The sequence below is a fragment of the Botryllus schlosseri genome, chromosome 2 (genome assembly GCF_051294905.1).
Source record: "Botryllus schlosseri isolate E-star chromosome 2, Bs_hap1, whole genome shotgun sequence".
Lineage (NCBI taxonomy): Eukaryota > Metazoa > Chordata > Ascidiacea > Stolidobranchia > Styelidae > Botryllus > Botryllus schlosseri.
Genome location: NC_137237.1, coordinates 39,665,627 through 39,677,352, shown reverse-complemented (window position 1 = coordinate 39,677,352; position 11,726 = coordinate 39,665,627). Strand labels below are relative to the sequence as shown.

The 11,726-nt window shown below is 40.9% G+C and overlaps 1 protein-coding gene and 1 long non-coding RNA gene across 2 annotated transcripts in view; one reads left to right on the top strand and one right to left on the bottom strand.

Annotated features, from left to right (window-relative positions):
* Positions 1-1,798, top strand: part of LOC145459277 (uncharacterized) — a 416,587-nt gene extending 414,789 nt beyond the window's left edge. The window contains exon 2 of the long non-coding RNA XR_013921333.1: positions 1,321-1,798. This is a non-coding gene — a long non-coding RNA (uncharacterized LOC145459277). The remainder of the gene's footprint in view (positions 1-1,320) is intronic.
* Positions 1-11,000, bottom strand: part of LOC145458976 (uncharacterized) — a 33,379-nt gene extending 22,379 nt beyond the window's left edge. The window contains exons 1-2 of the mRNA XM_080337493.1: positions 6,287-11,000; positions 402-706 (exon numbers count right to left, since the gene is read on the bottom strand). Of these exons, the coding sequence (XP_080193619.1) occupies positions 402-706; positions 6,287-6,719 (738 nt within the window). The 5' untranslated portion in view covers positions 6,720-11,000. The remainder of the gene's footprint in view (positions 1-401; positions 707-6,286) is intronic.
* Between the last annotated feature and the right edge of the window lie 726 nt (positions 11,001-11,726).

Sequence of the window (11,726 nt, the reverse complement as noted above, 5' to 3'; positions counted from 1 at the left end):
AACTGGTTCAGTTCTATTTTATCGATCGGCTTTACACATGAACAATTGAACATCAGTACAAGTTGAAACTGGAAGGGTTAGTTTCGTCTCCCTAACCCTGCTAACGGCAACGCTACTGTTAGCAGCGATGTCTCGGAGCTGGCTGCAAGAACATCACACAGCCGAACAACGTTGCCATTCGCGACAAATAACGACACGTGTTTTTCTAGTCGTTCGGCAACCAAGTTTTTGTTCAATATACAACTAAAACTATCACTATAACCACACTAATACTATTACTCATTTTTCAAAATCCACAACTAGAACTAGAAGTAGAACTACTCCAAACACCAGTAGTTAATTGACCGCCAACTAACTAGATTGGGGGTTTGCGCAAGCTTGAGAAAGCAACGTAGAATTACCAGTGTGGGTAGGTCGCCTCTAGTTACTGCATTAAACATATCCGTCATAGTCAGCTCGTCTTCCCGTTGGGACATCGTGGAATCACTTCTCAATGAAATACTTGGAGAACTGGCCGTATCCGGTAAGCCATTCAGATATCCGTCCACGTATTGGATTGCGGAGGCTTCGTTGGCTGGTTGCCTATGGCTCACTACTGTGGTGTTTGGTTGAGTCAGGATCTCCTCACGGGTCGGATGATAACCTTCTGGACTGAGGCATTTGGCGTATACGATGCTGTTTTGAGCCGCATGATTCGCATGATTAGCTGGAATTTCAAGTTATTCGTGAGTGTTATGAGGGTGAAAGTAGGGCTGGAGTACTCGAATCTAAATCGAGTAATGGAATGATACGCTCGCTTGCCACTAAGAGTAAATGTCTCGACACTATTTTCAATTGAATTCCGGCTGTAAGCCTCGATTGGTAGTATAGGAGCATACGAAACATGTATTACAAAGATATGCACTCTACTGTAAATGATATTTCTGTGGCGTCGTAACATTGTCGCAATAGTGCAATTAAATATCATGTTGTCTGTAAATGATATCAAACCGGATTTATATTTTTGGGGTCGAATAAAAAGTACATATCCGAAAAGTCCACTTCATACCTACACTCTTGACGCAATAATGAATGCTATCTGACTACCCCATACGACTCGATGCCGCATCAATTAGGTAATCGATTCTGCGCAACCCGCACGGTAGGATGAAAGACAAAAAGCTCCTAATATCCTTGTAGTCGGATATACTCGTAGTCAGTATTTGCCCCGTAGTTTTTTAGGGATATCTTTGCAAGTGTGCATATCTGTACTGCACATTTATCAATCACTCATACGCCGGAAATGTTATGAATAATTCTTAAGTGCTTCGTTCGTCTAAGCCAGGGGTTCTCAACTTCCGTTGTATAACGGGCCGCATTTCAACAGTAAATGACGCTGCGGGCCGCAGAACATTATTACCATGTATTTTTGGGCTACTATTAAATTTGGGCTTCTGTAGCCTATCTATACCAATCGTATACGGGCATTTAGAACATTTTTATGAATTCTAAAGCATTGATGGACGGCGTTCGTAAGTTTGCAGTTGCTGTATTTTAGTGAGAATAAGTATCTTCCAGCGGCGCATGTAATTCCCTTCATGGAGCGTGCATTGCATTCGTTACCAAGTCGTTATATGCAGCTTCGAACTCTTCCACCAGAGAACCGAACTCTCTGTTTCAATGCGTGAGCGAGCAAGCATTAAATTACTGTCACTTTTTCAGTACTGAGGCAATTATCACTTTAAGCTCGCAAATATATGAGAAGAAGTCTGGCGTTCGGGGTTATTTCTGAGCAAACCAATCAACCCTTCTCCTTTCATTCCATAGTTACAAAAGTCAGCTTTATCAAGTTGATGTTTTTCGCTGGTCCCTCCCAACTTTTGCCCCGCCAGCATTTCGTCTGCAAATATGCCCACTCTGATAAATGTACCCAGATAATTAGCTCTGCAATGTATGTGGACTGTGGAGCCAGTGGATTAGTCCAATACGAGGCTACCGTAGTCTTCGCGGCAACGTGTTTTAGAACATGCGGTAAAAGATCGACGGACATTGCTGTTACTTATCTGGTCACGGTTGAATCAGACAACTGTGACGTCGAAATTTGTCAGGTGATGTGGTCCTTGGTGCTAAGGGCCGGAAACAGCGAATATTCGCACAGTATGTTAAAGTTTAATTGAAATACACCTTCTCTAGCAGATTTATTTGGTTTAGTGATATTCCAATCAATTTTGAACGATGCGTCAGTAACGTCGTCGGCAATTTTAACAATGTCTCGAAATTTGAATTGCTTGGTTTGACAGCTAGGTAGCAGTGAGAAGGTTATATGTATATTTGTATAACTCCAGAAGAAACTGTCGTGGTACCATTGTAAGCTTCAACCCTTCTTTACTACTAGTGTTCTTCGACAAATATGACACATTGGTTTTCCGTTAATATCCGAGAAAGAAAATTCATTGTTGCGCGCAGAGCTACAAACCCAGTTTTCGACGTTTAATGTCCCGTTCCTTGTTCTTGTTTCTGTTCAAATCATTCGCGGTGAGTGAAACACTCTTCAAAAGTCTACTACGAAGCGGGGTCCCCTTGAACCAGAGTCCACCCGAATAGCGATTCAAAACAATAACAATCTAAACTCGAGCGTATATCAAGAATCTAGAACACATCAAAGAATGAGTAATCAAATGAAACAGAGACGGTGCGATAAGAGAGTCAAGTAGCTAAATTGATATGTAACAATACCGTGCCACTAATAATTGCGTTCATGACGAAAGATGTCGCGGGCCGCAAAACGAACGTCTGCGGGCCGCGGGTTGAGAACCCCTGGTCTAAGCTATAAGTAATAAAGTAGGTACGCCTTATTATGGAATGACTCTTTTATGTTGTACCTGTCCCGAACCCATCATTTACTACAAACGGTGACTAAACAGCGAAGAGTAATGTTATGATTGCGTCGCATAAATTCCTTGCGGAAGCGAGCGCTATATTTGGAATCGCTGATCTGAACATTCATACGCGCTAAGAAGGATGTCATTAAGACACGCTCTATTGTAAAGAAAATGTTAAATATCCGGATTGAGTCATAAATATGGAATGGTATGTAGTATGCGGCAGAGCAAAACTCTATCACTTCATTACAAACGGCAATGGAATTTCAGATGACTTGACAACTGAGAGCAAGACGCCGACGTTTCCGCTAAAACTAAACATACAACTTATATATACTCTGTCTAAAGCCTAACCGATATATGAAATTACAGAGATACCTAGAAAACGATTTCTAGCACATTCAACGATAACCCCGATATATTCGTCCCATATTCAAAGGATATGGCATCTAGCTTGCGGGACTTTATTGGAACAGATTTAAATCCATTGCTATGCTATGGGAACGAAATGAATCAGAATGGCTGCATCTGGGCAACTGTAAACAGAGTTGGTCAGTAGCGAAGTACTAATACTTTTTTCAGAGCACTCAAGTTTGTTCCGACTACTTTCTTTATTAACTCAAGTAGTCATGACTTTAGACTATACTTCTACTAAACTCGGCGTAGCATACTTACTTTTTAATCACTTGCAATTAGGGTTACATTTAAAACAAACGGTAAAAATGCCTTTACCAAAATGCCTTTCTTTAAATTATTATCATACTATTTATGTAGAAATTGGGAAGATGGTCATTATTTCAAAACCCACTCTGTGGCTGAATTTTTTGAAATACACTGCCGTGTCTCGAAAATCCGCGAATTCGATTTGACATGAATGAGTGCCGGAAATCCACTAATTTATACAAAAATATGTGGTTGCGAATGTCATAATAACGCGTAGGCCTAACGCGGCCGACAACACCTTTGGGTCTGATCGCAACATACATGGCACCAATATAACGTCCAGCCTAGTTAATACTATGTAGCAGCTTATCTTGAAGTTATTCTGGTATAAAAGTTATGTATATATCAGGAGAAAATGGATTATTTTGCAAGCGAATTTATTGCGAAACCCCAACAAAACATCTCTAAACAGCAATTTGTTTGTATCAGTATAGCCTATTGGCAATTTGGCGACTAAAATGAGTTTGCACAGTATATTATTACATCTCAGACGGCTATTCTATTTACGTGAGTCCTTAAGTTTAAGCAGTTATGAAGCGAAATTGTTTCGTGATTTCTCTAATTAAAAGAAAATAGAAATTAGGTTATCACACATTTTGCAAATTTGGATGTATCGCGGACTCCCCGAAATGGCTTCGCGGACCTTCGGTTGAGTACCACTGAATTATGCCATAATGGTGTAAATACTTTCAAAAAACATGTCCTGTGAGCCTACGGACGATACGCACCCAATGCAGTCGACCTATACGATATGCAGGGGGTGGAACCCTCGAAATTGTCGTCGGCTTGACAGCTATAGCATGAAGATATTGATCATTGGTACGGAATAAGTGTTCTGATGATGGTGATGACTAGGGTTGGATTATCCGGATAACGGTTAACCGGTTAACCGCAGGTATTTTCACTATCTGATATCCGGATATTTTTCTGCCGGTTAACCGGTTAAAAAAGAATCGTTGCTAATGCGTTTTACACGTTTTAGTAAGCTTCAATAAGTCGTATTCAGTGTTGGCGCGGCCGATTAACGAGAAGCGTGTTGCCAATTAGCGAGATGCGTCTGTACACATTGCACAATGTAATGTGACGCGATCTCCTGCTGAGAAGATCGTTAAATTAGGTCATTGATTGCCGCGCGCTCGGCTATCGTCTCTGGCCTGATTTATCGCGTCTTCAACAAGCCAATAGTTCCACTGGATTGAAGAATCGCATCTGCAATGGGCCATGTGCAGTGTACACACTATTCCATCGCTGGCCTGCACAATCGCATCTTCATTGGCTTGGTGCTCACGATATTATCGTTGACCTACACAATCGTATCTGCAATAGGCCTACTAACGATATAATCGCTGGCCTAACCATCTCGGACCCAGCATGCATTGGCTCCTATCTCTCGATGGCTTGTTGACGATACGCCGTTAAGTGTATTCTAATTAGTGATTCTGAGAGTGACACCGCAAAACTGAATGACATCGAATGTTCGCAAAAATGTGCGTGCGTGCAAGCGTAATTGATTTCCGCTGATGATTAATTCGAAAAAAATCGAAACCCCCTGATTTTATTTCAATCCCCCTACATTTTCGGCTGGCTGCGTGCCTGATCACGTGAATTAGAGCGAGGTATCATGTCGGCATCAATTCCAGTATCAGCTAGTCGTCCTTCTAGTACTCCAAACCTAAACATAAGGATGGTCAAAAGGATGTAAAGCCGTTGAAGTTTCCGGCGTACGACCTGCCAACCTTTTTGACTCCCTACGAAGCGCTGCTTTCTATTCAGCCCACTTCTGTGGAAGCTGAAAAAGCATTCAATGAACGTGGACTCTTTATTACAAAATTCCGGTGCCGGCTACAGGATCCCACAATTGATGCATCTGTGCTTTAAAAAGAGGGCATTGCAGAAGCAGTGAACATTAAATTTGCGTGGTTTTTCTCGTATTCGCTCATACTGCGCGCGTAGGTAGGTACTCTACAATAACACTGTGTAATGATTTTGCGATCCGTTTTACATGCAGACCTAATGAAATCGATTGTCTCACTTCAGTTATTATCCGGTTAACCGGTTAGATAAATTTCAAAATATCCGGATATATCCGTTATCCGGATAGTGAAAATTATTGATATCCGAACTAACCCTAGTGATGACCGACGACAGTATAAATGCTGCATAACGATGTAGTACTGGCCAAATATATTTTGGTCTGTTTGGGACAGTGGTCAGAAGCCCTTTTCGTCGAAAGAGCCATATTTACTCTAAATTTTCTATTGTCAATGCCAATTCATTGTGACGCAACCATTAAAGATTCGTGATGTCATGGCTACAAAACAACAATAAAAACATGTTTTGAACAAGGGCTATGTTTTAAGGATGTTTGTTTTAAATTGATATTTGCTTTAAATGCAACCCTACTTGCAATTGGCCACTGCTATTAGACCGAGAGTAGAGATTTACGACTTCTATTTGTGCTTGAGTATCAACAATGAGTACTTCTACCACCTCTGCCTGTAAGCTATAAGAAATAGATGACAATTCCCAGTCTATGGGTTGCATATTATACTTCTCTGACTCCCTATACTATTGTTGTGACCTCACGAAAGTTGCTGACATTGTTTAACATCAATAATTCGATACGTATATTTCTGTCGATGCTTGATATCGATTCGATATTATCGGCAAAGCGATAATAGGTCAGGCCCTATTATACTCACGTTTAGATGAAGCGGGATTTAAATTGCTTGTTTGCGAATAAAGCGAGGATGATGACGAAGAGAGCGTGGGCGTGCTTTGGTCGCCGTCTGCACGATCGTAATCTCCAATGACAGTTGATCCGTTGCACGGGGTCGACCTTTCATCAAAATCAGACTCCAGCACAGATGATTCCTCAGCTATCGTCTCCAAGTCGCTGTCCAAGTAATAATCCCGCCCGGTGTCATCCAAAATCGGATCTGCCTGCGCTATAGGCCTGAATCCGAATGTTTTTATATCGGGTCTGCTTTGTTCCAAACCGCGGTTTTTACCGGACAGCAACACGATGGGTTCTTTCTGCACCGGTTTGAAGTTTGACAGCGTCGAGTTTGGCGGTATCCCACCACCAAAACCGTTAGAAAACGGCCTACTCGCGATAAATCCGTTTTCCATCATTGAGGCTTTCGTAAGTTATATAAACTTGCGGCGTAGACGAGTAGCAATGCCATCAGCGTTGTAAATCCGTAATTACGTGCTAATAATTTGGTTGCAGTATATGTATATTGTATAAGCATTTGTGTGGTCTGAAACCAACTAAGTCTGCGAACAACAACCAGTGGTGGTCAGAGCAGAGTTAAGCAACTAGACAATTTTAAGTTTTTCCAAATTAGAATAAAAATGTAATGATAGCTGCAGATTTTTTTCCAAATTAGACTAAAATAGCACCAACCAACTGAAAAAAACTTCAAAATTGCCTTGAACTCCGAATTATAGGAAAGAAATAACATCAAAAATCAGGTTCCGTTCATATCGAATCAAAGTCCATTCTCCTAGTCGTAAGAACGAGAATGGCAAACGTCTGTACACCGACCTTGGCTCGTTTCGCAAGATGCAGTTATGCTGTCGCATTTTCAGAAAAATTAAAACTCAAAATAGAATAAAAATGAAAGCATAGACACAATTCAGTAATTAGATTGCGGCATTTCGCGCTATTTCGTCTGATTAGCGATCTAGAATTATGAAGTTCTTAAAGTCGGGATCAGTGTACTCATTGTTGGTACTCAAAAGGATAAGCAGAAAGAACATCGTGACTTTCTGTGCAAGTGCTAATGAACTTTGTGATTTCCAATACCTGCTAAAACTAATCCAATTGGAAGTGTAAGTCACACCTTCAAGTACACACACACAATCGCACAAACAAACACATGGGGAGGTATGCAGAATGAGTATTGGCACATGAGCAAAATTTTATACAAGGCCTGGCATAGGCCTCTACATAATGCATTAACCAACGCGGGGATCGTAAATCTTGACGGAGCCAAAGGTCCATCCATTTCAACCCGTCCATACACACAAAACTGGCAAAGTCCACAATACCGGTTCGATAACGTAATCCTGATACTATGGTTATGAAATATGTATCGAGAATGTATTTTCAGCTACTCAGAAACCTCCATTACAATTAGGATCAGATCTTTCTGATGCTGCAAATACAGATGATGAAAAGCCTTCTTATGCCGCGCATTGTATCATGCACAATGCACAGTTCTTATTGTTGACTTCATTTACGGCAGAGGAGGTATATATATTCAAAAATTGCCTGACTCTGCCTAATTTCGTGTTACACTACCTTCAAAATATGTAAGGTTCGTGATGTATCTCCGCCACTGATGGGTATGAGTCTGGTCGTGTCGTTCTAAAAATTTGGCGGCACATCTTCTGACAATCTGCCAGCCACCGATTCCCAGTACAATCAAGGATTTCACTTGTATGTTATTATAATCGCGATAACCGACTGGATTATTTAATCGAGCTTCGTTACTATTTCTACAATATCTGCAGACGAAATACTTCAATACTAGAAACATATGCGTCACACGATGATGCATCATATCTCGTTAAGATCCCCGTTATCATATCAAATCTTTCTCACCGCGCCAATCCCCACATAACAACATTCATAGTTTACACATAAAGCGTAGTAAAAGTGCTTCAGACAAAAGAATTTACGGCAACGCGACACAGCTTAACGTAGGGGTTAGGAAATAATTTTATAGCTCCTAACACAGTGTGTACAAAGCGTCAGCTGAAATTTAAGTTGTCGCCACTCGATTACTGCGAGTCGCTCGGTAATGGGACATTGCGTGAGCTGTTATTTCTTTACGAAGCGTTTCATTATCAGGCGTATATGATTAACAATTGACGCGTGCGCTTTTATGCGGTGCCGCGATCGCACAGCGCTATGAAATCTCGATCTGCTACTGGGCTTGTGTAAACATCTTAAGTCGCAACGAAAACAGATCTACGTTAATGATTTACGGACGTACGTTGGTCGTTAAATCTCGCAATGGCGCGGATTTAAATCAACGGCAACTAGAACTAAAACCATTCGCTTTGCAAAACTCCCAACTAACGATTTTAATATGTCCACAACTAACTAACTGAAACACGACTAACCAATAACAGATTATACGAATTTCGGAATTGCAAATGAGCTGAGAAATATTGGAGATGAAATCGGCATTTTATAGGATCGGGGTGTCGAGTTTGAAATTAAAGAATGTTAGGCCATCAAAGCTCACCTGGATTTGCCACTGTAAGTAATGATGACTCTGAGCTAGAAATAGCTGCAAGTACGTAACGAAACAGAACACTGGTATCACGATTCACGCCAAATCTAGTTGCTCTACAACGTGCACCTGAGACTGAGACTAGAACTAAAAAATTTTCAATTTCCGCAACTAGAACTAGAGAGCCTCAAAATCAAGTTGTTAGTATGCCGTCAACTAACTATATCGGTGTACCGCCATAGTTTGCACGAGTCAGTAGGCTACTCAATGACTGAACGTGAACGGCGCAACTGCTCTATGTTTTGAAAGCCTGCTTGCGACGTTCGAAGTCTACGCGACGCGGTAGATATCGCTGGAATGTGAATTGGTCCAGTTGGGTCCGATAACAAATGTGATAAACAAATCCCGCTTCCAAACTTTGCATGAAGAAGTGGAATCACATCACCGCACAACGCCACACAATCGCTAACACAGTGGTCCTTAGCCTTTACTAATCTGGCGATCGCTCACTCTATTCTACAAGCCTTCGACGTACCCCAAAAAAATTCGCCAAGCCACAAAAATCGCATTTCGCATTTAATACTTTATTACGAAGTACTGATGCACAAATGAACCGTATATTAACAACAGTGTTGAAATAACAAAACCATTAAAACGCGACATTCACACAAAATAAAAATATGCTGCAAATCAGTCTTCTGCTGCACGAGTCGAGTGTGTGTCCACTGTCCAGCTGACTGAGCCCCGGATAAGAATCGTTGCACTATCATAATACAGCAATAGCTCGAACATTACAGACACAAGATAAGGCCTGAAAGTGTTTACTTGCATTCTAGCTCACTACACATACACAACGGCGTATCAACTCAATCAATACGTATCACCTCGATGCCTCAGTTCTTCGCGACGTCTGTTTACCTTAATCAATACAGAACTATCTCAGGTGTTTCCTATAGTGATTTCAAAAGGTAAACCTTGTGCCTTGAACTGACAAATACACGTACGGCACATCGTACAGAATAGCATACTCTATCACCAACTTGGGAATACTCGGTGCGATAGCAGTACTAGAATGTGTTATAATTAGCGCTGGGCAAAATCGTGTACCTGAGTGATTCGATTCTGAATGATGTGTTACGTCGAGTCGAGTATTTGAGTATCACTGAATATGACGTCACAACAGAATATACCATGTCAAAGTTCAAATGTTTAGCTGTTATGCGACCACAAAGAACATAATGCCTGTTATCCGTCACATTAAAGATACTTCGGCATTGTTCGACCATTCCGATTTCATTGCACTTGTTGACAATGTTGTGGGATAATCATGACTTCGGAAATGTGTTATTTCCAGTAACATTCGTAGCTTTGTACTATGTCTCGTATGCTGCGATACGGCCAATCAAGGTTTCAAGGCTTCCTCAGTGGAAAATCGTATCAAAACTAGAATTCTCGTTAGTAAATTAACTTTTAGTTGCGAGGAGCGTATAATTTCAGTACTCCAAAAAATCATGTTTTACTACTCGACTTGAATCATTCAAATTAATACTCGATTCAGATTCGAGTACTCGAATCATTGTGCCCAGCCCTAGTTATAGTCATGCTCTTAGTTACAGCAGCGTTATCCAATTATTGTTTCACGCGTTCATAATCATAACAAGGTCAATTCACTCATTAGGAAGGACGCACTCATGCAGGAAGTATTTAAAGTCACCAATGTATGAATTTTAAATGCAAACCACCATAACATTTGTTCTAAACAACACAGCAACATGATTTTGGTATCAAAACGACGGCTTTGACATGTAGTCTACTTTCTAATGAGACCACTGCCAGCACTCGAAGAATTAAGAGAAACAAATAACTTTTACAATAAAACATCAACTTCAATCCGTCATTGCTCAAAAACTAAAAGGTTTATTTACTGTATTTGATGATAAGTCCCTTAATTACAGCTTCAATGCCGAAACGAAACCAACATTCTACGAATGTCAGTTGTGACATAGCAACAGCATTTGCTACAGATTTATAGGTAAATTAGTATCAGTCTACTAATAATTTCATAGTATCAAAACACCACAAAACTGCGACACAATGAAAACATAGAAAGGTGTCAAAACGATTAGGAGTAGCCTTTAAAATATTACACAACCATATGGGCTTAGACCAGGGGTGGGCAAACTTTTGAGCTCGCGGGCCGCATTCAACATCTAAATTCATTCGCGGGCCGCACTATATAAAATTGGGATTATAAACCAAAACGCAATATTGATATATGATTATATATAGTGAGGACATGGAGACAGTATATGTGCTTATTTAAAACAAGCCAAGTATGGTGGCGGCGGAACAAGCGGCCGCAGACGCCCCAGCCAAAGCCTGCTTGTGCCAACTGTTTGAACCTTGAAGTAAACAGATGAAACAAGGAAGAAAAACAGAAGCAAACCGAGATTGGTGCTTTTGTGTCCTAGAATACACAAAAGGGCCCTATTACGGCGCTTGTGACGTTGTGCTGCGGCTAACCACCCAGTCTGTCACAAGCGTTACGGGGGGAGGTTTACTGCGGTTCCTCCGGTTACCCCTAAAAAAAAAGCCAAATATTGCTTTGATGATATCGTACACGCGAGATTTCATAGGCTGGCGGACCTCAATAACCAATTTGTCAAAACTATAGAGATAAAAGGCGGTTGGCCCGATTCTTAGAATAGGATTGAAATATAAATCTGTGAGCAGTGATCTGTTCATAGATTTAGTTATTCCACTTTTAGTTCAGTTCCAGGACACACAATGCTGACAGCATCATAACCATGTTAGCTTCAAACACGCTTCTACTATGTGTAGATAAAATATACATACCCCCATTCCACGCATACAGACAACGAATGTACTTAAG